The 26,610-nt window shown below is 60.9% G+C and overlaps 4 protein-coding genes across 9 annotated transcripts in view; 2 read left to right on the top strand and 2 right to left on the bottom strand.

Moving 5' to 3' along the window:
• Positions 1-20: 20 nt before the first annotated feature.
• On the bottom strand, positions 21-3,123 carry LOC113958988 (proteinase-activated receptor 3-like). The gene is made up of 3 exons (XM_027667660.1): positions 3,034-3,123; positions 2,245-2,372; positions 21-1,223 (listed from the first exon to the last, which is right to left on the bottom strand). Exons 2-3 carry the CDS (start codon positions 2,339-2,341, stop codon positions 127-129), a joined length of 1,194 nt encoding a protein of 397 aa, XP_027523461.1. The 5' UTR covers positions 2,342-2,372; positions 3,034-3,123; the 3' UTR covers positions 21-126.
• A 1,607-nt stretch (positions 3,124-4,730) lies between these two features.
• FCHSD1 (FCH and double SH3 domains 1) lies at positions 4,731-10,615 on the top strand. Of its 2 annotated transcripts, XM_027667631.1 has the most exons (19): positions 4,731-4,858; positions 5,233-5,330; positions 5,708-5,753; positions 6,609-6,682; positions 6,935-7,079; positions 7,157-7,293; positions 7,367-7,430; positions 7,538-7,666; positions 7,841-7,963; positions 8,045-8,140; positions 8,218-8,322; positions 8,428-8,532; positions 8,741-8,971; positions 9,058-9,141; positions 9,232-9,388; positions 9,473-9,678; positions 9,787-9,883; positions 9,959-10,026; positions 10,170-10,615. In XM_027667631.1, exons 1-19 carry the CDS (start codon positions 4,838-4,840, stop codon positions 10,233-10,235), a joined length of 2,052 nt encoding a protein of 683 aa, XP_027523432.1. In that variant the 5' UTR covers positions 4,731-4,837; the 3' UTR covers positions 10,236-10,615. The 2 variants fall into 2 exon arrangements, with proteins under 2 accessions (XP_027523432.1, XP_027523431.1); XM_027667630.1 differs by having other exon boundaries at positions 9,787-10,026.
• Position 10,616: 1 nt separating this feature from the next.
• On the bottom strand, positions 10,617-26,330 carry RELL2 (RELT like 2). 5 transcript variants are annotated; one of them, XM_027667634.1, is made up of 9 exons: positions 26,256-26,330; positions 21,384-21,669; positions 20,492-20,705; positions 18,851-18,916; positions 18,710-18,773; positions 18,208-18,390; positions 13,246-13,804; positions 11,602-11,644; positions 10,617-11,313 (listed from the first exon to the last, which is right to left on the bottom strand). In XM_027667634.1, exons 3-8 carry the CDS (start codon positions 20,697-20,699, stop codon positions 11,603-11,605), a joined length of 1,122 nt encoding a protein of 373 aa, XP_027523435.1. In that variant the 5' UTR covers positions 20,700-20,705; positions 21,384-21,669; positions 26,256-26,330; the 3' UTR covers positions 10,617-11,313; position 11,602. The 5 variants fall into 5 exon arrangements, with proteins under 5 accessions (XP_027523435.1, XP_027523434.1, XP_027523433.1 ...); XM_027667633.1 differs by lacking the exon at positions 21,384-21,669 and adding an exon at positions 24,994-25,122 and having other exon boundaries at positions 26,256-26,321; XM_027667632.1 differs by lacking the exon at positions 21,384-21,669 and adding an exon at positions 23,862-24,798 and having other exon boundaries at positions 26,256-26,270.
• Positions 25,930-26,610, top strand: part of HDAC3 (histone deacetylase 3) — a 14,475-nt gene continuing 13,794 nt past the window's right edge. Inside the window, exons 1-2 of the mRNA XM_027667637.1 lie at positions 25,930-26,061; positions 26,354-26,436. Of these exons, the coding sequence (XP_027523438.1) occupies positions 26,007-26,061; positions 26,354-26,436 (138 nt within the window). The 5' untranslated portion in view covers positions 25,930-26,006. The remainder of the gene's footprint in view (positions 26,062-26,353; positions 26,437-26,610) is intronic.

The following is a 26,610-nucleotide window of genomic DNA, read 5'->3' on the forward strand; positions in this document are numbered from 1 at the left end:
TGCCAGGGCCAGGCACCCAGCTGGGGGACCCATGGAATGGGGCAGTGCCAGCACCATCGGAGGAACTGCAAAACTGGGGCAAAGTCATAGTGAACCTCAGATCCAAGTGGGATTTTCTGCCCAAGTCTATTGCCAGCCCTTCGTGTTGGGCACCACACTGCAGGATCCCTCCTCACTGGGCAGGAGGACACAGCCTGGCACCCCCTGGCTCTGCTCACTGGACCTCAGGGGCAAGGCTGTCTTCTCCGTGGACCTCCCCAGTGAGGACTCCAGCCCCCGCAGGCAGCGGCCTCTGGCATCCTGGACCCAGCCCCGAAAATCCTGGGAGATGTAGAAGTAGATGAAGGGATCAAAGCAGTTGTTGAAGGCACTGAGCACCAGGGCCAGGGCATACCAGAAGTAGGTGATGTTGTGGCACCCCGTGGGCTCCAGCATGTAGTGGATGAAGAGCAGCACATTGCTGGGGGTGAAGCAGAGGATGAAGACCAGGAGGACCAGGGCCAGGACACGCACCACTTGCCCATAGCACCTTCCCTTGGCCAGCAGCCGTGCCAGGATGCAGCTGTAGGAGATGGTCATGAGCACGAAGGGCAAACCAAAGCCCAGCCCCACCAGGGAGAGGAAATAGTAGCGGAAGAACATGTGTGTTCCCTTTTCTAGGACATCGTGGCATGTCGTGATGTTCAGGCTCGAGATGTCTTGTGTCTGGGAGTGCAAAAGCAGAGGGCTCATGCCAGCCCCCACCACCAGCCAGATGCCCACACAGATGCCCACCTTGCCCCTGGTCCAGCTGGAGCCCTTCCACAGGAACGGGTGTGCCACGGAGATGTAGCGCTCCAGGCCGATGCAGGTGAGGAAGAGGACGGAGCTGTACATGTTCCCATAGAAGAAGGCCACCATGGTGCGGCACAAGTAGTCCCCAAAGAGCCAGTGGTTGCCCAAGAGGTGGTAGGAGATCTTGAAGGGCAACAGGAGGACAAAGAGCAGGTCAGCAGCAGCCAGATTGAGCAGGAAGAGGGTGCTGGAACACCTCCTGAAGTTGGTGGCCAGGACCCAGCAGGCCAGAGCGTTGGCTGGCAGCCCCACGAGCAGGACCACGGAGTAGAGGGCGGGGAGGAGAAGGGTGCTGAGGGTGCTGTTGAGAAAAGCTTCCTCGGAGGCGCCGGGGCACAGGTTTTTCTCTCGAGGCGTGAGGGGGATGAAGGATCGCCCTTTGACAGGCACTGAGGAGGACACGAGGCATCACGCTCTGCCAAGAGCCCCCTCCCACTGCCCCTTCCCACTGGGGACCACGCAGGAGCTGTCACCCCTCCCTGCAGCCCCCTCCCACTGGGGAACACGCAGGAGCTGTCACCCTTCCCTGCAGAGCCGCCAGCAAACACAGGAGCTGGTGTCTCCCTGTCCCACGGCAGGGGCAGCTCCAACACGGGAGCCCCCAACATCCTGCTGCCTTGGCCATGCTGAGCTGTGCCACATCCTGTACCATCCACCACAGCCACAGTGCCAGCCCAACTGGGCACCCTGCCCACATCCCAGCTGGGCTCTGCTCCCACGCACCACTGCAGGGGCACGCAGCTCTGCTGACGTCCCTCGTCCTACCAAGCCCAGCACAAAGGGATCAAAAAGGCAGATGGGAAACCCACACCAGCAGAGGGCTGGGATACATCCGTGCCAGGATGGGAGATGGGAGCTCCTGCCTCCTCCTCCCCAGATCAGCTCCCCTCCATGGGTCCCTGTCTTCCTGCGGTTGGGGGTTTTTCGCTGCATGCGAAGAACAAACGCAAAGAAGAGGAAGGTCCCGGGACAAGGGACAAAAATCTCCAGATCAGATCCCTTTTCTGGCTTGCTGAAAAAATGCAGCCAGGCTCCGCTTCCCTACACATCACCCCTGGCTCCAAAAATTCCATCCAGGTAGGTCCCCAAAACACTTCACCCTGGGGGGCTTAGGTGACATCCAACAGGTTTCCCACAATCTCTGCCACCTCTCCACATCCAGGGAATGGGAAAATTCAGGTTACGAGAGCAGTAATCTGAATGTTTGCTGCCAAAAGGCAAAATGCTGCCTGGGTTTCAAGCCTTCAGATTTTCAGTGTGGATACAAAGGGAAGGGAGCAGAGCGGTGCCCCAGGCTTTCTCCATGACACCCAGATATCCCCTCCAAGTATGATGGCACATGATATTGGGTTGTCCCAGCAGGACCTCCCTACCCTGTCCCATCACCCCCAGACCCAGCAAGGCACTTACTCAGGGAGGGTTGTGTGGCAGAGCCGAGCCAGGAACAGCTGAGCAGGAGGGTGACACAGGCGGCAGCGCAGCCGGGCGATGGCACCGCCCGGGACATCTCTGCAGAGTGGCTGCTGTGCCAGCTGGGTCTGCACAAATGCCACAGACAGGGCTGGTCCCCCTGCACGTCACTGCGGTGGGACCAGCCCCAGCCCCCTCCCCCTGCTCCCCTTCCTCTTTCTCCATCACGTCACCACCAGCGTCCTGCCCATGTCCCTGTGGTGTGCTCAGCCAGACAGGAGCACAAGGTGTCAGACAGTTGTCACCACCGCCAAGCATCCAGGGGACATCATCGAGGCCGGGGGGATTTCCAGCCACCGGCACACAGCCACGCTGTGGGGAGGAGGAAGCAGATGTGAGGGAGCCGTAGGCAGACGGTGGAGAACGGCAGAGGGAAGATGGAGCTGTTTGTGCCCCACATGTGGGACAGGAAGGAGGCAGAGGGTGACGTGTGTCCCTGCCCCACTGTAGCACCTCCAGGACACAGGGCACCTGCCTGCCCAGCCCTGCCAGGACCAGACACTCCCGGGGATTCATCACTGTGGTCAGGATGACAAATTGATGTCACCCTGTAGATGGGACCACCCTGTATTGTCCCACTCTGCTGTCCCCTCCCTGTCACCAAAGTGGGTGTTGGGTGGCCCTTACCCATTTTCCCAGCTCCCTCCTGCAGCAGAGGGGACAAGGAGGGGAACAACAGACCCAGTGACGCTTCTTCAGCCCGGCCCAGCCTCGTGCACTGTCACACACCAGGGGATCCAGGATGTGCAGCTGACTCCAAAAATGTCACGGAAAGAGTGAGAAGGGGACAAATGGGACAGTGGAGTGAGCCACAAGCTCTTCAGGAACCACAGAGGAAAACCAGAACAGGGAAGTGAGAGCTGAAAGGGATGGGAGAGGGAAAGGAAGGGGACAGGAGGACAGAAAGGACAAGGGCTGGCTGGAGACACCTCATGATTCCAGGTGTCCCCCACCAAATGCCACTGCTCAGCACTGTGCCCATGTCCCCATGGCAGGGTCCTGCCATGCCAGGGGCTCTGCGTCTCCCATGTGACGTGGCACTCCATGTGTCCCTGTGCCTGAGGGCTGAGGCCCTGCTGCCCCACATGTCCTCGCACCCCAGAACCAGTGCCCCAGCACCCCACGTGTCACCATGTCCTGGGACCAGTGCCCTGTGTGTCCTCGTGCACAAGGACTTGGTCCCCAGCATTCCCAGTGCCCTGTGCTCCAGAACCCACCATGTCCCTATATCCCTGTGGCCTCCTGTCTCTCCATCTTCCTGTGACCCCCTGTCCCCATGTCCCTATGTCTCCATGTCCCCATGTTCCCATGTCCCTGTCTTCACACGTCCCCATGTCCCTGTCTCCCATATCCCTGTCTCTCCATGTCCACATTTTCCCTCCCATGTCCCCATGTCCCCGCCTCCATATCTCCCTGTGTTCCCGTGTCACTCATGTCCCTGTCCTCCTGTCCTCCTGTGTCCCCATGTCCCTGTCTCACATATCCCCATGTCCCCATGGCCCTGTCTCCCCATGGCCCAATGTCCCCATGTCCCGTGTCCCAGCCCTCCTGCCTCTCCATATCCCCATGTCCCTGTGTCCCCATATCCCCATGTCCTGCATCCCTGCCCTCCTGCCTCCCTGGGTCCCGGTCTCCCTGCTTCCCTTATCCCGGTGTCCCATGTCCCTGTGTCCCCATGTCCCTGTCTTCCCATGTGCCCATGTCTCCACATCCCTGTGTCACTGTCCTGACTCCCTATGTCCCCAAATCCCCATGTCCTGTGTCCCTGTCCTGTCTCCCTGTGTCCCCACGACCCTGTCTCCCTGTGTCCCCATATCCCCGTGTCCCCATATCCCAGTGTCCCCGTGTCCCTCTCCCCTCGTGTTCCCATATCCCCATGTTCCTATGCCCCATGTCCCATATCCCCCTGCCTCCATATCCTTGTGTCCTCATGTCCCTGCCTCCTCATGTCCCCATATCCTGTGTCTGTCCCCTTGTCCTGTGTCTCCATATCCCTGTCTCCCCGTGTCCCCACATCCCCGTGTCCCCATATCATCCGTGTCCCCGTGTCCTCCTGTCCCGTGTCCCCATATCCCCGTGTCCGTGTTCCCGTGTCCTCCCGCCCCGTGTCCCTCTATCCTCGTGCCCGTGTCTCCGTGTCCCTCTGTCCCATGTTCCCCATCCCTGTCCCCATATCCCCCTGTCCCCCTGTCCCGTGTCCCCCTGTCCCGTGTCCGCCGCTCCCCGCGTTGGTGCCGCACTGGCCGCCAGGGGGCGCGAAAGCCACCTCGGTGGGCGGGGCTTGGCCGGCGCGGTGGGCGGGGCTTCCCGAGTGCCTGCCCGGGTAACGGGGTGGGGGTGTGTCCTCGAGGAGGGGGCGGGGCCGTGTGGGGCGTGGTCTGACGGGGCGTGGTCTATCTGGGGCGTGGCCTTTTGGGGTCGGGGGAGGGCCCGTCCCGGCAGTTCCGGGCTCCGCGCACGCGATCGGGGGCAGGGATCGGGGTCGGGATCGGGACAGGGACCGGGATCAGGACGGCACTGGGGGAACGCAGCGATGCAGCCACCGCCGCGCAAGGTGAGCACGGGGCCGGGCCGGGGCAAGGGGCGGGCGACCGGGACCGTGTCCTCCCGTGCTGCCGTGTCCTGCAGCCGCGACCGGGACTCGCCCCCGGCGGACCCTCACCGGGGCTGGGGAAGCAGGGTGTGGCTGGAGGGGCACCCAGGAGGAGGAGCGATGGAGACCGGTACCTGGGCCGGGGGGACAGCGCATCCCCGCACCCCTTCCACGCACCCCATCCCCGCACCCCATTCCCGCACCCCATCCCCGCACCCCCTCCGCACACCCCATCCCTGCATCCGATCCCCGCACCCCGTCTGCGCACCCCATCCCCGCAGCCGATCGCGGCCGGCGCCGCGGCGGGGCCGGGGCTGAGCAGGGCGGTCTCGCAGGTCAAGCTCACGCAGGAGCTGCGGGTCCACGTCCTGGAGCAGCTCTCGGGCCTGCAGAGCAAGCAGCAGCGGGACGCCGAGCTGCTGGAGGACATCAGGTACGGCCCCACGCGTGTGTGTGACACCCCCCGATAGAGCTGAGACCGGGCAGCTCATCCCACTGGTGTGTGTGTGTGTCCCTGATCTTAGACCAGGCAGCTCATCCCACGTGTGGCCCAGGGACCGGGCACAGTTCACCTTGAGCCTGGCACCTCGAGGTCACAGGCTCCACCAGCCTCTGGGGTGGCCTGATGGGGACATCCAGGTGTGGGGTGGTGTCAGGGATGATGGCAGGGGCACAAGAGCAGGGGGTGATGACAGCGGGTGATGGCAGAGGAGTGGTGGCAGGGGGGGATAGCAAAGGGGGTGGCAGGGGTGGCCTGTCCCTGCCCTTCTCTGTGTGTCCTTTCCTGCCCCATGTCCCCTCTCCCCCCAGGTCCTACAGCAAGCAGAGGGCTGCCATCGACAGGGAGTATGGACAGGTAAGGAGGAGGTGCTGCCAGATCCAGGGCCAATGTCCTGGGGAGCCATGGGCCCCATCCTGCCTGTTTGGGGTGTCCAGAGCTGGGCACAGCCTCATGCAGGCAATGGGCAGCCTCAGGAATTATCCAGGTTGGCAGCTCTGTGCTTGCCTGAGGGGGTGGCAGCAGATGGACAGTTGGATGTCCCTTGCTGAGGGGACCCCAACCCTGTTCAGACACTCACCAGGAGCTTTGCTGAGCACAGCATAGTCCAAACCTCGGGTGTTTTGGGAGCCTGGAGGGAAAACCCTGTGTGGGGGGGAAACTGCTGGGCTCTGCTGTCTGCTGGGTCATCGCAGGGCAGTGCTCTGAAATGTCAGAGCTTGGTTTTGCCGTGAGATGTCCCCGCAGCATCCCTTGGGGACATACTGCAGAAGAACTGTGTCCCCCCCCTTCCTGCAGCCAGGTACAGTAGCACCCCACTCCTCACCCTCCTGAGGTGGGGGGAAACTGTCCCCCCAGGGTTAGGGTCTCTCTGTGCTTGGCTTTCCTGGGGGCTCCTCTGCTCTATGTCTGTAGCCAGTGTCCCTTGGTGGTGTCCCCTTGTAGAACCTCTGGTCCCAAAAGCCACAGCAGGGTGGTTTTCTGGTGGCTGCTCCCCAAAAAGGTTTTCTCATGGGGAGCATGAGGGGATCTCTGCTAACACCGAGCCACTGGAGGGGGGGTGTCCCTGTTCTGGGGGGACATGTGTGTCCCTGGGTTCATGGGGTGGGCAGCCAGTGCGGGGGACCCCAGTTTCAGGCCCAGAGCAGGACAGTGGGTGCTGGGGTGCTCGGCAGGGTTGGGGAGTGCCAGCGATGCCGGGTCTGTCCGCAGGCACTGCAGAGGCTGGCAAGCCAGTTCGTAAAGAGAGACTGGCAGCGGGGCCGCGGTGAGAGTGGCGACTCCAGGTGGGCTGGGGACAGGGACAGGGGTGGGGGCAAGGGGCCGGGGCTGGCTATGGCCTCCCAGCTGGGAGATGCCTAATACCAACCAGGACTCAGGTCCAGGGATGCAGTCCTGGGTGGGAATGTCCCTATGGGTGCGGTACCCGACTGAGAGGGCCTCACCAGGGCTGGGTGTGCTGGCTGTCCTGCTGACCGTCCCCAAAAGCTGGCAGTGGGGCAGGGAGCACCTGCCCTGTGTTCACCCCGTGCCTGCAGGAGCGTGGCCGCTGTCTGGAAGGGCGTCATCGAGGGGACGGCGCACGCCGGGCAGGTCCGTGTCACCGCCTCAGAGAGCTACCGCGCCCTGGCCGCCGAGGCCGCCCGCACCGCCCGCCTCTCCAAGGAGAGGATGCTCAAGAAGGTACCGGGGCGAGGATGTGTCCCCTGTGCCCGGGCAGTGGGGACAGCTGTCCCCCCGCCGGCTGACACTCCCCGCAGGGCATGGAGCGGCTGCAGAAGGCGCAGGCGGAGCTGCTGGAGTCAGTGAAGGAGCTGGACAAGGCCAAGAAGCAGTTCACACACCTCCAGCGGAGCAGCGAAGTGGCCAGGGACAAGGCAGCCGACGTGGAGGCTCGGTGAGTGTGGGGGACAATATGGGGGCTGCTGTGGCTGTGGAGTGTTCTCACACCCCTCTCCCATCCTCCCCAGCCTCCGGAAGAGCGACCGGCGGATATTTCACACCAAGGCCAGTCTGCAAAAGCTCAGTGCCAAGGTCAGCAGCGCGGGGGGCTGGCGGGGTACCCAGACCGGTGGCTGCAGGGGGACACGGGGTGGTGGCCCCCACACCATCACCAAGCCCTGCTCTCCCCATCCCTATAGTTCTCAGCACGGCTGGCCGAGCACTCGAAGCAGCTGGCAGGGGTGCAGAACGAGTACAGCTTCGCCCTGGTCTCTGCCACTGCCCACCTGGAGCATTACCAGCGCGTTGAGCTGCCCGCGGCCATGCAGGTAAGAGCTGCCCAGACCCCCCTGTGCCCCCTCCCCCGGGGTCCCACCAGGAACATCTCCCCAGTGCTGCTGTGAGGGGGGCAGCAGGGAGGGTCCCGCCAGCACAGGGGGGTCGGGGATGCTCCAGGAGGGATGCAGGCCATGCTGGGGGGGTTCCCACCCCCTTTCCCCCAGGCGCTGGATGGGGACCTCTACGAGCGGCTCCGGGAGCACTTGTCGGCCGCCAGCCGGACGGAGGTGGAGACCTGCCGGGCCACGCGGGACTGGTTCCAGGGCGTTGCGGAGGCATCCGCGCGGGTAATGGCACCGTCCCAGGAGCTGGGTGGGACAGGAGGGCACAGGAGAGCCCCCTGGCCCCACACCAGTCCCCTGCTGCAGGTGTGCCGGGAGCAGGACCTCCTCCTCTTCCTGCAGGACCACCCCGCCTTCTCCCTGGCCCCCGAGCAGCGCTTCCAGCTCGCCGGGGTGGAGGAGGTAGGTGAGGGGGATGCATTTCAGCAGTGTGGGGGTCTGTGCAGCCAAGCCCTTCTCACGCCCGTGTCCTTGCCCAGGTGTGCCTGCTGCCAGGGGATGATGGAGCCAGCCTGGAGAAGGAGGCCCGGCGCTGGGCCACGCGCGTGACCCGGGACTGCAAAAACAAGGCACACAGCGAGGAGGTGGGTGTTGTCCTGCCCCATGGGACAGGATGGGGGGCTCAAGGAGGGGCTTTTCCATTCCCTCAGCAGCTCCCACCACCCTCTGACCCGCGGGTGCCCTCCCAGGTGCTGCAGCGACTGGAGGCCAGGCGGCAGCAGGTCCCCGAGGGGGAAGCAGCGACTGTGGAGCGGCAGATGGAAGAAGCGAGGGAAAACATCCGGAAGGCGGAGGTGGGTCCCCCAAGTGGGTCTGTCACCCCCAGGGTGAGGGACACAGGGATGGGGAGGTGTGGTGGATGGGATGTGGCGCTGGGGCTGTGTCCCTGGGGATGCTCTGCCACCATGGCTGCCACGCTGGGGATGGGGACAATGGGGTTGGGACTGGCTGTCCCCCCACCGTGGGTGTCCCCTTAGACTCTGGCACTGTGGGTGTCCCCAGGTCAGCCGAGTGAAGGCCGAGGCACGGCTGGCACTGCTGCGGGCAGCAGGGCTGGACGTGGATGCCTGGCTGGCGGGGGCCATGGTGGGGACAGGCGAGGAGACACCCACGGGGCTGGATCCGGCCGAGTTCGATGACTACGAGGACAGTGACGAGCCGGACGGGGACGATGAGCCTGGTCCTGCTGCTCGCACCTACCCCTACACCTGCCGGGTCATCTTTGGGTACCAGGTACGGCCCCAGCTGCCTGTCTCTCACCCTGCCTGCCCAGGGATGGCATCTCAGCCTCCCTGCCACTTTGTCCCTCTGCCCTGCAGGGCTGCCAGGCGGACGAGCTGTCCATCACCCAGGGCGAGGAGCTGGAGGTCATCGAGGACGGGGACGCAGAGGAATGGGTGAAGGTGGGAGCAGGCTGAGTCCCACCGTTTCGAGGTCCCCACGTTGTTCCCTGTCCATGGACTGGGATGTTCACATGGTTTCTGCCCCCTCAGGCTCGGAACAAGGCAGGTCAGGTCGGCTACGTCCCTGAAAAGTACCTTCTGTCCCTCGGGTGCGAGTCAGGGGCCGGGCTCGGCCCCCCAGGACCCTCAGCATTGCACCGCCAGCTCTCCAGCATCATGGCAGCAGAACTGGTGCTGGAGCCTGGAGGTGGGTGCTGCACCATCACCCCCACCCCGGGGAGGGGGACGGGACCCTGGAAGGTGCTGAGTGCCCTCCCCATCATCCCCACAGCCTGGCTAGTGCGGGCCCTATATGACTACGAGGGGCAGAGCCCTGAGGAACTGAGTTTCCCTGAGGGGGCCATCATCCGGGTGCTGCCCCGTGCCGCCGGAGAGGTGGACGATGGATTCTGGACCGGCGACTTCGACGGCCGCGTCGGCGTCTTCCCCTCCCTGGTGGTGGAGGAGCTCACCGGGGCCCGGGAGGCGGCGGGGCAGGTCAGTGGCGGGAGGGTTGTTGTGTCCCCTGGGCATTGTTCCCCCTGTCTGCTGGGGGAAAAGACCCCCTTCCCGTTGTTCCCATCCTTCCTGGTCGTGTCTTCCTAGGAGCTACCGTCGCCATCCCCTCCACCCTTCTCCCCTCCTGGCCTCGCCCCTGGGGCCATGCTGACCCCCAGCCCTGCTCCTGAGACATCTCTGGGAGGTGAGTGCTGGGGGGGAGAGCTGGAAAGGGCTGGGAGGGCCTGGAAAGCCAGGCTGAGCTGCTGGGCCCTTCCAGGTTGCCGGCAGGATGGCACAGGCAGCGGGCAGAGCTCTCCGGACCTGGCAGCCACCCGACTCCGGCCGGTAAACCCTGTCACAGAGGCCCCCCAAACCTCCCCCAGCTCTCCCATGACAGGGGATTGTGTCACCTTTGTGCTCTGGGGGGTGTCAGGGGGCATGAGTGGCCTCAGCATGTTGGCACTGCTTCTCCTCTCCTCTCTTTGCAGCTCCGTGCGCCGCCCCCACCGCCCGGCAGAGTCCCTGAGCCCGACCCCGAGCTCCACTTCAGCTGACCCTGCGAATCCCCCCCATCCCTCTCTGCCCCCCCAAAAAGCTTTGCCCGAGCAAACCACCACAGGCTGCTGTCCCTGGCACTGCCCCACGCCCCGAGCTGGTCTCTCCAGGGGCTACAACCCGCCCAGTGCCACTTGCAGAGTGTTCCTGCATCCCAGTGCAGCACCAGGAACCCTGGCTAGCCTTTTTTCCGGGTGCTCAGTGCCACAGCTAGGCCCCATCTCACCCACCTCTTGCCTCTGCCCTTTCTGCCTGGCGTCACCCGTGCACCCCCTGCACAGCCCTGGTTCCTGAGGGGGCTCATCCCTGGACCTTGCCAGCCCCCCACAGGCAGGAGTGAGGGGGGGAGGGCTGTTCCCAATAAATCCAGTTGTCTGGCGAGGGGTTCAGCAGCTTTAATGGTTGTAGCTCGTCTATGTACAGGGCGGTTACACAGAAGCTCAGGCAGGCACCGGGGCTGCCCGCTGGCCTGGCCAGGGGGTGATCCCGCCCCTGGCCCGGGCTCCGGCCCCTCCTGTGCTGGGATAGGGCTGGAAGCTCCTGTCTCCGCCAGCATCCCCCGGGGACCGGCAGGGTCCCTCGCCGGTGCAGGATTTGTGCCTGTGCCCGCTCTGCGTGGCAGGGGTGCCCGGGGGGGCTGTGCTCTGCAGTGAATGTGCCGGGTGGGTGGGGGGGTGCTGCCCCCCGCCCGGGGGGGCCCGAGCCGCTGCCTCCATCCCCGCCCCTCGCTGCAGCCCCCGCTCTGATCCTTGCCCCGGAGCTGGGGGGACTGCAGGGGCCGGGTGGGCAGCGGGGGCAGGGTGCTGTCCTGCCCCTGCCTTGCCCGCCCGCCCCCCGGGGGGGGGTCTCCGGGGCGGGTGCGGCGGGTGGGATCGGGTACCTATTGCCAATGGGATGAGGTCTGGCGCCGAGCGCGGTTGTCGGTAGCGCCGGCGCGTCGCTCCGGCCATGCCAAGCGCGTAGCTGCCCACCCGGGGCCGGCTGCCCCGCGGCTGCCCACGGCAGAGCCCCCCGCCCGGCGTGGGGGCCGGGGGCTGCGCGCCTCCTGTCCACGCTTCAGCCGGGAGCGGAGAGGAGCTGTGGGGGAGAGGGGCGGGATAGAGCTTGTCCCCACCAACCATAGGGTCCCCCCCATCCGCCCCCAGGCCCGTGTCTGCCCGCTGGCATCACTGCCCGTGGCTGGGCATGTGATCCTGCCTGTGCGGGACCTGGAGCACTGGCAACCGACCCCCCTGGAGAAGGGGTTCACCTTCTCTCCATGTCCATCACCAAGCTGTGATCCAGCAGGGCAGGGACATTGCCAGCGCCCTCCCACCCCACCCCACCTCGGACGTTGCCCCAGGGGACAAGGGACAAAGCACTCACGTCACACCGTTGATTTCCAGTCCTTCTCCGGGGCGCTGGGCTCCTGTGGGATGGAGGAGGGATGTGCATGGGGAGGGATGTCAGCAGGAGCAGGGTGCTGGGGTGGGGGCCAGTTTTCCCTTGGCCACAGCAGCAACCTTTGGCCAGTGGGCAGAACCCCACTGAGTCTCCAGGAGGAACTACAGCCCACACATCATCTGTGCCCTTTCCCATTGCCTGCAGGACATGATGAGCAGCAGCCAACAACCCTTGTGGTGGCCCTGACTGGGACTGAGGGGGTAGGGGAGGGTTCAAGTGACAAACATCCCAGGGAGGTCCCATCACTGTTCTCCTGGGACCTCATGTCCTGAAGCACCTCAACACCACATGCAGGGTCCAAGGCAAGAGTCTGGAGCCACAGAGGGGACACATATCACCATGTCCCTGGGCTTGCCCTGTGTGTAACTGCTTCCCCAGGGATCAGAGGTACCACAGCCATCACCCAAGGTGTACTGAGCCATGGAAGGACCTGTCACCACCTTTCCAGATCTCTGGAGAATGGTTGCAGCCATCAGCTCTATCCTGCCTGGCTGCCCTGGGCTGCCCTTCTCCATGAAACAGCTCAAACCTTCCAGCCTGGACACCAGAAGGCAAAGAGGGAAACAGTAAAACAGTGGGATCCTGCTTTTTCCTTAGGCTGGCATCCAGCCAGGCACCTTTTCCCAGGGCTCTCCCATGCTGACCCAGTCCTGCCCCATCCCAGCCTGTGCCAAGAGCTGTTGGTATGTGCCATGCCCGTGGAACTCCAGCAGAGCCAGCCCCAGGGGATCCCCCTGGCCTTGAAGCATGCCAGGAATTTTACCCAGGAGTTTGACTCCCTTTTTCTTCCGAGGACTTTGGACTTTACAGGAGTGCCCTCATGCTGGTTTTGTGGGGCGAGTCAAGGCCACTTCTTGGGGCTGCTGACATCACACCAGGGGTGTTTCCCCAGCCCCCTTCCACGAAAATCATCTTACCCCATCTGCAGAACCATGTCGTGAGTGTGAGTGAAATGCTGGGTGTCTGCTCCCACCACCACCCGCCTCGTTTGCTAAGTGCTGAGATCCCAAAGGCAGTGTCAGGGAGCAAATCCCCCAAACTGGGGGCCACCAGTGGCCAAGCAAACCGTGTCATCACCCTGGAGCTCTCTGGCTCCTCCAGCAAGGTGGTTGGGTGGGAAGGTTTGGAGATACCAGGGTGCTGGAGCTTCAGGCAGAGTGAGCTCTCCTCTCTGAGCACAGCTCCTCTGGAGCAGAGAAAAGCAACCATTTGGCTTCACAATTCCCTAGATTTCAGGGCAAGAAAGGCTCCTAGAGATATCTCTCCCTGCCTGTTCATTGGTGGCCATGCTGAGGCTTCAGTTTTGGGGACACCATGTGTGGTAGAGCTCCACCAAGTCAAGATTGCAGTGGATATCTTCAAAGAGCTCAACCACAAAGGAAAACATCCCTTGCTCGAGGGGCAGCTGGGTCTGCAGCATCCCCTACTCCCCTTGAAGCACAGGTACCACCAGGGTGGGACCTGTAATGGTGGCTCCACATGTCACAGACATGGAAAATAGGTGGGAAAAAGCAATCCCCTCCAGCCCAGGGGACCACACGGGGACAAGGAAGAGGAGGAGTGTACCTGCTGCTCCTCGTCCTCCGCTCCAGGCTGTCTCCTGCTGCTGTCGTCTCTCCCCAACTCTTCAGCCTGTTCGTGCAGACTCAGGCTCCCGTGAATATCCGACACTTCATCTGCCGACCCCAGTCCGACCTCCTCCAGGCACATGCCGGCTCCTTCCCGCGCCAGCTCTCCCGGGATGCTGGGACTCGACCCTCCCAGCGCCGGATGGCTCAGGAGCCTCCTCTGGCGGCTCAGGCTCCCGGGAGCAGTGTCAGCATCCTGCGGCGAGCTCGCCTTGCCGGACCCCGTGCCCGCTCGACGGCTGTCGCGAGTGCCAGAGCTGGCTGGTGTGTTGGGGGCCGGGGTGGTGGAGAGGCTCTGCTCCACACCTTTGCCGCTCTGGATGTCTCCGTTCTGCAGCCCCCCCGTGGGGACAGTCCCATTGAGGGCCCGCTCCCGCTGGAGCCGGTCGCTGCTGTGCTCCAGCTCCTCCGTGCTCAGCTCCCGGCTGCCGTCGGGCAGGGGGCCGTCCTGCTGCTCTTGGACAGCGGGTTTCTTCCCGATGTGTGTGACGCGAAACCTGGAATGGGGGGGCAGGGCAGATCAAAATCCTTCCCCTCCTCTCTCACAGCTGTGTTCCCAGCTTGCCTGTGCCTCCAGCCTCGGATCTCCTCTCTTTGCCATGATCTCCAAAACTGCAGACCCACTCAGCACCACCCCTGCTCTAGCAGTACCCACACTGACTTAACCCCATTTTCCCCTGCCTTTTTAGCAAAACAAAGAGAAAGAGAAGGATGAAAAGTCCAATTCAGATGTTGGTTGGTGCAGCCCCTGTGGATCACAGCTGCTGGAAATGCTGTGAAACACAACCTGGGTGACAGTGTGCCCTAAGTGAGGGTAGGGACAGCTTTTGGCAGTGGTTTGAGTACAGGGAGTAAAGGTAGGAGGAGTTGTTTAGCTAAAATCTGCCAGAGCACACTTTGCACCATCCCCTGGAGTGACGGGTGGTACCTGGGTGGTTCACCAAGGTTCCACCATGACCAGGTAACAGCTCAGAGCTCCCAGGTGGACAGGAGAACAGCTGCAGAGGCTCAAAGGGTGTGTTTAGAATCAGAGTTGATGCAATATTTCACATGGGGAGTAGAGAGAAGTTAGGGATCATAGAATCACAGAACGGTTTGGGTTTGAAGGCTCCTTAAAGACATCTCATCCCAAACCCCTGCCATGGGCAGGGACACCTTCCACTAGCCCAGGTTGCTCCAAGCCTCGTCCAACCTGGCCTTGGACACTTCCAGGTGTGGGGCAGACACAGCTTCTCTGGGCAACCTGTGCCAGGGCCTCCTCACCCTCACAGGGAATGATTCCTTCCCAATATCCCATCTAACCCTGCCCTTTGGCAGTGGGAAGCCATTCCCCCTTGTCCTGGCACTCCAGGCCCTTATCCAAAGTCTCTCGGAGCCCCTTTGGGCATTGGAAGGGGCCGTGAGGTCTCCTTGGAGCCTTCTCTTCTCCAGGTTGAACAACCCCAACTCCCTGAGCTTGTAAGGGGTCAAGTGCAGGCAAAGCCTAAACTGATCTGGGAGCCAGCTGGTTGTGACTCACGCCGTGACTCCTCACAAGCACTGCCAGCCACTGGTGGACCAGCAGACAGGAAATCTCTTCCATGGTGAGCTGGTGTACGCCAGCCAGAGCACGCCAATCCCACCACAGAGACCTCCTGCAGCCCATGACTCACCCACTCCCGCTCTCCCTGCGCTTGGATCACACGTGGAGAAGCTGCTGACAGCCCTGGATGTGCTGAGGTTCAGCTGCGAGACAGCACCAGGGCAAAACACAACTCCACAGCAAAGTTCAAGCACTGCTGGGGTTGAAAGAAGAGCAAGACCCAAAGGTCAAGCGTGGCAGCTTTTGAAGGGAGGAGCGGAGAGGTCTGAGAGATAAGGACAGATGTCAGGTGAGCTGGAGACCACCAACAGGCTGAGGACCAGCCTATGGACAGCACCGACCCCTCAGCACGGTCAGAAATGCTGCTCAGGATTGGAAGGGTCAAGAGGAGAAATGCTCCAGACAAGGTACCCACAGGTCTGCTCAGGTCAGGCCAAGCAGCAGCAAATGTGGCCTTTCAGGTCTGTCCAGGTATTGGGAGACAAGACACCAGCACTGCGATTTGGGAAGACCAAAGAATGTTCTGGTCCCAAAGAGGGACTGGGAGGAGGCACAAGTGGCAGGATCCTGTCTTGGTGATGCTGTTGAGCAATGTCAGCCTGGAAGAGCTGAATGGATTCAAAGTGCAGGAAAGGTTTGGAGTGGAGAGGACATGAGAGGTAATGTAACCAACTTCCAGCTGGTGAGGAGAAGGCAGAGAGCTCTGTCTGGCTGCCTCATCAGCATCGCTGAGGCTTTGGATTCAGTAGGATGTGACACACTGTGGCTGGTCAGGCTGAGGACAGGCAGTCAGATTCGGATGCTTTGGTGGATGAGCTCTGCCACTGACAACAGCTGGTTTAGGGAAAGCCCTGAGAGAAATGGTAAATCACCCTGTGATATGAGAGTACAGATCAGCAGCACTCCAGATTGCTGCAGAAGTGCAGAATAATTTAGGGGCAAAAAGCCCTCAGGAGGTCTCCAGTCACATCCCCGGCTCAAAGCTGGGCTACCTCCCACCCTCAATCAATTTGCCCAGAGCCCCATCCAGTCAGGTTTTGGAAATCTCCAAGAATGGAAATCTATCCACCCCTGAGGACTCTGTCCCAGGTCTGCACTTCATGGTGAAATAGCTTTTCCTTTTGTCTTTTCTGGTTTTCTTTTGTTGAAATTTATGGCCTTTGCCTCTTGCCCTTCCCTGTGCATGTCTGAGAAGTCTTGTTCCATCTTCATTTAAACTCTGCCCACCCTTTAGGTAGTGTTAGAGAACAATTAGACCCTCCCTTTATAATTCTTCAGGCTAAAAAAGCCTCCTCACATGCCACATTCTCCAGCCCCAGATGATCTTGGTGGACCTCCACAGTTCTCATCCTTTCCAGTCCTTCAGCCACAACCCTGTGTCTACCAGGGCCAGGACTCAGTCCATTTAGGAGGGAGCTGGACTTTCAACCAGTGCCCAAGGGAAAAAAAAAAAACAACTAAAAATAAAAGAGAAAAAGACCCGAGGTTGGGCCTTTAATCCAAGAGGTGGGTTAAAGAAGCTGGTTTATGTAGAGTCAGTCTTAAGTCAAGGTACTTCGTGCAGTCAAGATATTTGTCATAAATAAGACACAGCAAAGGCAGTCCCGGGAAAGTCACCAAAGATCTGGAAGAAACGGGGCCAGCTTGGAAACAAGAAGCAGAATCTGAAGGTGGTTTTGTACCTCGTGGGCACATAGGTCCCTTAGCATTTGGTCCTCATACCAAGGAGATTGGGGATTTAAAATACAGTCTTGGAGAAATGGAATGACTGTCCTGCAGAGAAGGTTGGTGGGACATGGGATATTAACAGGGATAGGGGGAGAAAACCAAGATTTGAGGGAAGGTGCCTTTAGGAAAGGAGACCATCTTCTCTGGCACTCAGAGGTGAGTGATAGGAGACTGAGAAGAGTCTGGACAAAGGACATGGAGGAGTGGATGGAGCTGGACACCAGCCAGGGAATGAATTAGCCATGAATACACAACTGTGCAGGGACCTGGCTTACAGGACACCAGGAGCTGTCAGTCCCCAGAAGATGTGATCTGAGCTGGAATTCAGCATGGGGAGGTCCAGCATGTCTCCCCCTTTCTCCAGCTCCCCATAAAGCCCCAGGACCTCCCTACTGAAGCTCCTGGCTCTGACGGTGGAAAAACCCCCATGACAGGACAAGGGGGAATGGCTTCCCACTGCCAGAGGGTTAGATGGGATATTGGGAAGGAATTCTTCCCTGGGAGGATGGGGAGGCCCTGGCACAGGTTACCCAGAGAAGCTATGGCTGCTCCATCCCTGGAAGTGTCCAAGGCCAGGTTGGACAGGGCTTGGAGCAACCTGGTCTACTGGAAGGTATCCCTGCCCATGGCAGGGGTTTGGAATAAGATGAGTTTTGAGGTCCCTTCCAACCCAAACCACTCCATGATTCCGCGCCCACTCTGGCTCAGCATTCCCATGGAAGGACAGTCTCTCTGGACCACAACATGCAGCTTCATCAAGGCTCAGTCTCTGAATGAAGTCCTGCTGCAGGATTTGAGCACTACAGAGCTTTGTCCCTCACCACCATGGCCGTCCAGGGACTGGCAGTTGCTTGTCACCCTGTGCAAGTCACCATTGCTGTGGGGAGTCGAGCCCTGGGAGCCTTTCCTAAGCCTTTCTGCTCGGGAATGGGGCAACCTGGGTGAACCTAAAGACTGCCCTGCAGATTACTGACTACACAGAGACCACAGGAAGCTCAGGAAGTCCTTGAGGTGAGACCAGGTGGGACTGGAGAAGTATTTGTGGGAAGTATCAGGAGCACTCCCCTATTCTTATATTCCTGCTGTGTCATCTAATTGCAGACACCATTGGAGGCAACGACCTGGGGCAGCACAGCCACTCTTTCATTCTGGTGGTGGTAGGAGGTAACCTGGACCTGGGACACGCTGCCCCCTCCTTCTCCTCCTGAGGAGGTTCCTAAAGCCCCCAGTTGGGCAGCAGGAGCCCTGCTTGCACGGAGCTGGGACAGCAGACTGAAAGGACACGGACCTGGGGCTGTGCCCAGCACTGACTCAGCAGGAAAAGCCAGGCTTGAGTCACCTTCCCAGAGAAGGAGGGAAGCCACGTTTGCATCACAGCCCTCCACACACCACAGGCATTTCCAGGTGCAAGAGCCACCTGGATCCTCAGAGCTTCCAGCTCCAGAGCTGCTGCTGAAGCATCTTAGCAGGGAAGAGCAAGAGGGAGCCCAGCCTGGGGCAGGGGGGGAAGGGGAAAGGAACCAGGGGACTGAGGAGAGCCCGTGGTGCTTGTTCCATCAGGGCCATGGCTGGCAAAGCTCATTTAAGTACCTGCCCACTGAGAAGACGGTGGTCTCTCCGGGATGCATCCGGCCTTTGCCCTCCTTGGACCGTCCCTGTCGCTGCAGTGGGGGCCTCTTCCTGCGGCTGCAGTGGATGCAGGGGGCCTGTGTGGAGCCCAGGTGCACTGTGTGGTGGTGTGGTGGGCCCCCATCCTGGCTGTGGGGACAAAGGCTGCAACAGGGGAAGGACATGACAGGTCGTGTTATCCATAGGAGTCATCCCCACCTTGGTGCAGCCCCACTGCAGCAAGCACTGGGAGCAGCAGCTCTGGAAGGGACCTCCACTGAGGATAGGAATGAGAAAGAGCTATTCCCCTTGCCAGTGGGGTGAAGCACTCCTGCAAACCCTCAGGAGAGCAGGACTTCTTACAGGGAAGATGCTTTGTAAAAGCTGGAATGGGACTGGCTGCAGTCTCCAGACCAAAGGGATACCCAAAAGCTGCTTCCACCCCCCTCTGCATCAGCCACAAGCTGCTATTGGCTTCCCTCACCTCACTGGCACTGGGACGTCCCCTTCATTTTCCCCCAGCATCTCCTTGAGAGCCTCTGCATTTGCTGAAGAGAGAGGAAAACAGGGATGTGTCAGCCAAAGTGGTCAGCACAGCTCCAGGTCAGTCCATGGATGTGCTCACCTTCGTTTTGTATGATGCATCTCACGATCTTCTCCACAGTGTCCTCGTTCAGCTCCTCCTCTTCATCTGAAAAGAGACAACAGGGCACTGAGGGCTGGGATTTGGAGACTCTACTCAGAGTTCCCTCCCCAGGAGCAGCCACGACCACGGAGAGGTTGGAGAAGCCTCCTATTCCTCATTATGCTGGGAAGACACTGGGGAACACCAGATCCCTCACCCTGGAAAGGAAATGGCTGAGCCAGCAGCTGTGTGTGCAGGGAGAGGGGGGTTGTATTGCTCCTTCAGAACTGGGGAACACCTGGAGAAATGAATGGGAAGCAGGTCCCAAAAAGTTGAAAGAGGAGGCTCCTTGTAGGGACAGTCCAGCCCAGGAGCATCTGGATGCAGGATGCTGAGAGTGAGTCTCCAAGGGTAAACAGGACATGTTCACAGAAAATAAACCCACTGGGGCCTGTTAAACATAGAAAAAACACCTCTGATGGAGAAAGCCCCAGAGTTAGAAGTTTAAAAGAGGGCAAACTTGGCTGGTGCTTGCTCTGTTTGTGGAATTCTTCTCAATTGTTCATTACAACCTGCTTTCAAACACTGCTGGAGGCAGGAGGCCTGGAAGGATGGACTTTCAACACGGTCTGCTGTGTTAGCTGTTCCTGTAAGCTCTTTGGAGCTGTGGTCTGGCAGGCAGCTGCCTCAAAGAGCATGGTCAAGGGCTGCCACCACGGTCCTGGAAGTCCATGGAGATGTTTCCCTGGGCTGTGGTATCTCCAGAGGGCAAAGCCAGTCCTGGAAGGTTCACTGTCTCCGTGTCATGTACAGCCAGGTCATTAGAGCCACAGAAGCATATCCGTGGACACCTGGAAGTTCTTGCTGCATCCGTGGGTGAGCTGGAGGAGTCACATTTCCCCCCCATGCACGAGAAACGGCAGCAGAAGGTGCTGATCCTCCCAGGCACATGGAAGCTGGAGGAGTTATGCAGCACCATGTGGCTGTTCCCAGCTAAGGAAGCAGCTGAAGGAATGTGCCTTCCCCATTTCAGCAGAGACTCATGAAACCAACTTGGGCCGGGCTCTACTTTGCACCCACGCTCGATGCTGCAGTGACTTCCCAACCCAACCACCCAAGAGCAACTTACAGTGGCCTGAAGCAATGGGAAAAAAATCCCTAAAGGTCCCGTTCTAGGACAGTGATCAAGGAAATACCCCTATTCCTCTGGCCTGCAAAGCAGGGACTGGAAGAAGACAAAACCAGCACCATGCTGGCCCCATGCCAGACCTCCTAATGCCAAAGGGGCAGAGGTGACACCTTGTATCCCTGCCTGGGGAACGTGGATTATAATTCAGGCACTGGGAATTCAGCAGGTCCATCAGAATTACCTTTTGGTGGCAATGTTCCTTTGGGAAGAGCCAGACACCTCCCTGTCACTGCCAGCTTGTGGAGCCAGCAGATCAGAGGGATCCCCGGGCCAGACACTCCCCATCTCCAGGGAACACTCTCTCCATCCCTTTTTCCCAACCCAGCCACACGTCACAGGTAAATCTCCCAGTCCCATCCCACATCCCAGAAGTGTGTATAAGGAGCACCAGTCCATGCTGGACAAAAGGCAGCCCCCTAGGCCCCCCGAGCCCCTGTGGCCCCAGCACTCACTGTCCTGGAGCTCTGCCAGCACATCTTTGTTATCTGGGTCAAGATCGTCCCGGAAGGTCCGGCACCGGTAACCCTTCTTCTTCAGGACATGGCAGATCAGGAAACCCACCAGCCCCATGATGAAGAAGACCAGGACGAGGAGGAAGACCATAGACAGGCTGTGCTGGGGGTCTGACTCCCCATCGTCGGTGCTGTTCTGGTCTGACATGCGGATCTAGGAGAAGGGGGAAGGCAGCTCAGAGCTCCCGGTGCTCCCCCCCAGCAGGGTCCCTGTGCCCATACTCCTCTCCCTCTTGCCGGGCAGGAGCCAGCTCCCGGTTCGGGACGGGCTGCCCGGGGCTCATCTCTTGCCCCGCAAGGTCCGGGGAGGCAAGGACAAGCCGGAGGTGTCTCGGCGCGGTGTCCCAAGGACACTGCTGCCCCGCACGCACCCGGCAAGAGGCATCCCAAGGGCAGCGGCGGCGGCAGCGTCCCCGCAGGCCCGCCGGCCCCGGGCTGCGGCGCTCCCCCGGCCCTTGCAGGCGGCTTCCCAAGGGCACCGGTGCCCCGGCCTGCCCGGGGCTCTGCGGCGGGCGGCATCCCCCCGCTCGCCCTTGCCTGAGGATGGCTGAGCATCCTCCCGCGCCGCCCCGTACTCACGGCCGAGGGCCTCTGCCGGCACTGGCAGCGGCGGGGATGGAGCCGCGGCAGCCGGGCTGGCGGAGGGCCGAGCCGCCGGCATCTCCCGCATCGTCCTCCCGCAGCACCGAGCCCGCTCCCTCCGCCCCGGCTCCCCCCGGCGCTCCCGGCTCCCTTCCCGAGGGCTCAGGGCTCGCGTTCCCGCTCGCCGGCTCCGCTTCCCGGCACACAGAGGGTCCCCCCCGGCTGTCCCCCAGCCCCGCTGCGGCGGTACCTGGGCCTGCGGTCCTCCGCAGCGCTCTCCTCTTCACCTTCACCTTCACCTGCCTCCTAGCAACCCCGCATCCCCGCGGACGGGCACCGCGGCGAGCATCCTCCGGCCCCCGGCTCCCGGTTCCCTGCCTGCCTTCCCCGGGAAGGAGCCAGCTGCTTCTGCCGGCCGCTCTCTGCCGCTCTCTGCCACAAGAGCACCAGCCTGTCCCGATCCCAGGAAAAAAAATCTCTCCGAAGCGGTTTCGGCGGATGAAGGTGCGGAGCGGAGCTCAGGGAAATGCCGGCGGCTGCAGCAGGACGAGCAGGAGCGCTGCTCAGGGAAGCCGGCGCTGCCAAGCTGCTGCCCGCCCCGGGGTGAATAAACCTCACCCGCACGCGTGCCAGCCCCGAATTCCCCTGCCACCTTCCTTTCCGTGATTTTTAGCGCACTGAGCCCTGGCGATGGGAGGGAGAAGGGTGGAATGGGGTTCAGTAAGACCAGGACCGACCCCACACCATCATGAGCAGGGGGAGAGGGGTGCAGACACCCACGCTGGGATCACAGCACTGAGGAGATGGTGTGAAAAGAGCTCAGGGAGATCCCTGTTTCTCCCTCCCTCCTAAAAAAGGGGTGGTTAAGCCATTTGAAAACTCCAGCTTTGGCAGTCCCACAACCTTCATCTCCACCACATTATCCTCAGTCTGGGAGGCTTCACCCAGCCCTGTTTTCCTGCTGCACATTAGGTTTGCTCCTCTCTGTCTTTCACCCACCTGCCAGTTCTCCTCCCAGACCTTGAGGAGCACACGCAACCCTTGAAATCCCTCCCACCCCGTCTCTGCCGAGCTGAGCACCGATCCAAACACACATTCCTTCATGGGAATTATCCCACCACACTCTGCATCGCCCTGAGACAATCCACAATCCCTCCAGACTGCCACTGTGCCATGCTGAGGGCTCCTGTCCCTCTGCACAGGTGACAAAGTCACCTCTCAGGGGCCTCCTCCATCACTGGGACTTCATGAGGTCACCACATCGTAGGTGCCACCCATCTGTCTGCCATCCTGGTAGGGAGACAGGTCCTAAGAGGGACCATCTACAGCAGGAAAACACCACAGGCAGCAACACTTGTTCCTCCTGCCATGGATTGCTGGGCCATAGGAGAAGAGAGGAGAGATCTCCAAATGCTGGACCAACAAGCTGCCACATCACGGGAGTCTCCGCTGGTGAAGACCTCAAAAAGCAAACCTCAAAGGCAGTTTACTCCTTGCCCTTGTTTCTTTGGAGAGGGGGAACTGGCAGGTCTGGGTTTCTGCAGAGCCCTGAGGGGATGCAGTCATGGGGAGCTTTTTCCCTCGTGCCCACGCACGCTGTCCTGCACAATAAACCGCTCTTTCTCCTCCTGGGTGTTCCCGCCCACCCGATGCATTGCTGCACCCCACCCCCCTCCCAGCACCCCACCCCCTTTCCAGACTCCAGCCCTGCCGGGCAAAACGAGCCCAAGCTGCTCAGCACTCCCCACTTCGAGGGAAGATTCCCATTTTCCCACAGCCCCTGGAGTTGAAGCATTTCCACAAGCTCGGGGGCACAGAATGGCACAGCAGCCATGGCCTGGAGACAAATCCTGGCCTCCACAGGGTGAACTGAGATGAGGAGGGGTCTCTCCTGGCTCTGCAGCTGGGTTATCCCAGTTTCTCTTAGTGTTTCTCTTCCTAATCTCCCATCAGGGATCATGTGCTCCCAGTCTCCATTCTGCTTCCACCAGCTCAGTCTCAGCATCCCTCCAGAGCTTCCCAGTCCTCATCCCACTGGGAATCCCGTTAACACTCCAGTGGTCAGACCACGAGCCTTGCCCCACGCAGTCCCTCACAGGTGACCCAAAAAGGACACCAGGACTCCTCTCTGCCCCAGGAGCAGCCAGCATGGCAGCCATGAATCCACACAGCTGAGCTCTCCCTTCCAAGCAGGCTGCTGTGTCCATCCTGGCCAGTGGGGATGTCCCCACATGGGATGAAGCCCCAAACCACGTTGGGTTGGTGTGGACGTGGCCACAGGCTGGATGCTCGTGATATCTCCAGAGTGTGGACTCTGCATCCTCTGTCCCTCCTGACCCATCCCAGCTCCTGTCCCCACCCTGTGTGACCCCACCAAGGCAGTGTGAGCTGACACACAGGGCAATCCATCCAGATGTCTGGGACAGGCAGCTGCCTGCTTCCTGCCTGCTTCCTGCCTGCCCACTGCATCCAGCACCACCATCCCCTGCCCTTCCTCCCCGGGTCACCCACTTGGGCCTTCCTAGGCCTGAATCCTGAGGGATTCAGCCCCTTGGAGGCTCTGGTCCCTCTCATGGCATTGACTGGAAGCCCTTAAATTTTAAGCTTCCACGTCAAAAGGTGGCTGAGGAGGGAGGGACAGAGTGACCAAGGAGAGAGTGGAGGGACAGCTCTGTCCCTGTCCCCTCGTCCCTCACCCAGCCCTGATCACACTGTGGTGCCACATTACCTCTCGTCCGCTCTCTTCCCACACCTCCTCCACAGCCATCAGAGCCAATGTCACCCCACAAACAGTGGGAATGCACCCGCTCAGGGGATGGGCCACCTCAGCTCCGCTGACTGTCCACATGGCAGCTAAACAGGCTGGATTGCCTGGATCCTGGAATCCCACAGGCAGGCTCCTCCGGGGATCTTCTCTGTGATGCTCAGCCCAAAAATCGCCGTCATGTCTGCAAAGCTGCTCCATCCCATGGTGTCCAACATCTCCCTGAATCCTGAGCCCTTATTTCAGCTTTCCCAACATGCCCAGCAGCTAATGGCCGTTAAACCACAGTGTGGTTTTGCTCTCTGAGCACAAAGAGCATCTAAAAATATCCTGCTCTGATGCTTCCCTTGCTCTGCTCCAAGACCCGTGAAGATGCCCGGAGCAGTGATCGGCTTCCAGAAGGGAGGTCAGCCAGCTGAGGGATCCCAGCTGGAAGCAGGGATGTTTCTCCCTTCCTCACCCTGTTCCCCCAGACGGGTGTTGGGACGTGCTTCTCCGGGTGGCTCCGTGTCCCTGGCTGGGCGTTATCTGGTGGCAGCAGCTTGAGGGGCAGTGACAGGACAACCGTCACACTGAGACGTCACCGTGTTCCATGAGTTCCCAGCACATCCGTGTTGTGCAGCACGTTCAAATCCCTTAAAATTATATCCTTTAAACTTAAATCCTGTAAATTCAAGTCCTTTAAATTTTTTTTCTGGTGGTGGGTGCTAGGCCCGGTGCCCACCGTGCCAGGTGGCTGCTCTGAGTGCCCCCGATGGGGTCCTGGGTTTCCTCTGAAGGTTGGAACAAGATGAGCTTTAAGGCCCCTTCCAACCAAACCATCCTATGATCCTTGCACCGTGCTCAGGAACTGGTATTCTGAATGGAAACCCACACAGGGGGAGTAGCATTCCTGCAGGAACTGGCAGAGCCAGCCAGAAGCATCATTTAATAATCCCACCGTTTAATCAAACCTTGGCACATTCTCTCATCCATCTGCAGCCAGCACAACACCCAAAATTCCACATCATCCCACTGTCACCTTGCTGCCCCACCACACATGTGGGAAGTCCCCCTTGTTGCACTTTCAGGTGTTTCCCTCCTGCACATTCATTACCCGGGATCCTCTGAGAAGCCAGGGAACATCCCAGTGCCCATCTGCCACGGTCTCCATTCCCAGCCCGATCTTGGGGTGCCTCTTGGGGGTCCTGCTCCTCTCTGAGACTCCAGTGGGTCGGGCAGGATGCTGTGCAGAACCAAACCCAGATTTCAGCTCATTCCTTTCCCAAGCCTTTGGTGCTCCATTCATCCTTCGTTCTTTCCAGTCCACAGGGGACAGACCTTTACCACCGTTCCCAGTTGGCACCTGCTCATTCCCAGTCCCTGCGTGCGTCCAGCTGAGGTTCAGATTTCCCCCATTCCACATGGAGCCTCTTCCCACCTGGCTTTTGTCCTCCCCCTGCCCTCGGAGCCTCCCTGTCCCCTCTCCCTGCCAACCCCAGGGTTGGGAAGACCTGCACCCTGCTGGGGTGGCACTGGGAGACACGTGGTAGTAACTGGGGGAAGCTGGGGGTGACTGGGGGGCAGTTGGGGGCGACTGGGAGACAACTGGGGGTAACTGGGAGCAGCTGGGAATAATTGGGGACAGCTGTGGCTGCCTGGAGGCAGCTGTGGGTGGGTGGGTAGTGGGCAGCGAGGTGACACTGTGGGCATTTGGGGTGACTGGGAGGCAGGTGTAGGTATCAGGTGAGCAGGTGGGGGATCGGGGTTGTTCAGCCTGGAGAAGGGAAGGCTGCGGGGAGACCTTAGAGCCCCTTCCAGTGCCTAAAAAGGCTTCAATAGAGCTGGAAAGAGATTTTGGACAAGGGCCTGGAAGGACAGGGCAAGGGGCAGCTGTGAGGCCCGCGTGCGGACTGGTAGGGTACTGGGATGAGCCGGGAGGGAAGCGGGATGTGCCGGAGGCGGGCACTGGGGCCGCGGGGTCCCTTAGCCCCGCCCCCTCCCCATAACCCCGCCCCTATCCCCTTAGCCCCGCCCCTTGTCCCCTTAACCCCACCCTTCTCCGTCAGCCCCTCCCTTAGCGCGGGTGTCGCGCTGTGATGACGTAAGCAGGAGCGCGGCCTGTCCGCCATGGCGAAGACCGTGGCTTATTTCTACGACCCGGACGTGGGGAACTTCCACTACGGTGCGGGCGGGGCCCGCCGGGGCCGGGGCAGCGCCGGGGCCGCGGGGCGGAACGGCCGGGACCGGCTCGGGGGGCGAGGGTGTGCCCCAGCCCAGCGGTGTTCCCCTCTAGACCCCTCCCCCGCCTTACCTCCCCCCCACATGCCCCCGTCTCCCCACTGCCCCTCTCCCCGTCCCTCTGTCCCCGTTCCCGACCTGTCCCGTCCCGCGGTGCCCGCGGGTCCCGGCCCTGCCCGGCGGGTGCGGCCGTTTGGTCTCGCCGCCCCGTTGATCCCCGCGCGGTTCCGTTGCAGGCGCGGGGCACCCCATGAAGCCGCATCGCCTGGCGCTCACCCACAGCCTGGTGCTGCACTACGGGCTCTACAAGAAGATGATCGTAAGCCGAGGGGTTTGGGGTAGGGAGTTAAAGGGGTCTGGGACAGGGGTGCTTGCCCGGAGTGTTGGGGTGGGGGTTTGGGATAAGGGCTTTTTGGCGAGGCCTTTGGGACAGGGGGTTAGGACAGGGGGCTTGAAGGTTTGGGAGAGCGGTTTTGGGACAGGGGTGTCTGCA

This window comes from Corapipo altera, unplaced genomic scaffold (genome assembly GCF_003945725.1).
Source record: "Corapipo altera isolate COAL_440 unplaced genomic scaffold, ASM394572v1 160, whole genome shotgun sequence".
NCBI lineage: Eukaryota > Metazoa > Chordata > Aves > Passeriformes > Pipridae > Corapipo > Corapipo altera.

What these genes read in the sequence shown, in the direction of transcription:
- LOC113958988 (XM_027667660.1), bottom strand. Translation starts at nt 2,341, where the DNA reads ATGTCCCGGGCGGTGCCATCGCCCGGCTGCGCTGCCGCCTGTGTCACC. An exon ending in TGCCACACAACCCTCCCTGA is followed by an intron (nt 1,224 to 2,244) that starts GTAAGTGCCTTG and finishes TGTCCTCCTCAG; the next exon opens with TGCCTGTCAAAGGGCGATCC.
- FCHSD1 (XM_027667630.1), top strand. Translation starts at nt 4,838, where the DNA reads ATGCAGCCACCGCCGCGCAAG. An exon ending in AGGAGAGGATGCTCAAGAAG is followed by an intron (nt 7,080 to 7,156) that starts GTACCGGGGCGA and finishes CACTCCCCGCAG; the next exon opens with GGCATGGAGCGGCTGCAGAA. An exon ending in ACAAGGCACACAGCGAGGAG is followed by an intron (nt 8,323 to 8,427) that starts GTGGGTGTTGTC and finishes GTGCCCTCCCAG; the next exon opens with GTGCTGCAGCGACTGGAGGC.
- RELL2 (XM_027667632.1), bottom strand. Translation starts at nt 24,098, where the DNA reads ATGGAGCAGCTTTGCAGACATGACGGCGATTTTTGGGCTGAGCATCAC. An exon ending in GACGTCCCAGTGCCAGTGAG is followed by an intron (nt 18,391 to 18,709) that starts GTGAGGGAAGCC and finishes CCCCTGTTGCAG; the next exon opens with CCTTTGTCCCCACAGCCAGG. An exon ending in CGGAGGACGAGGAGCAGCAG is followed by an intron (nt 11,645 to 13,245) that starts GTACACTCCTCC and finishes TCCATCCCACAG; the next exon opens with GAGCCCAGCGCCCCGGAGAA.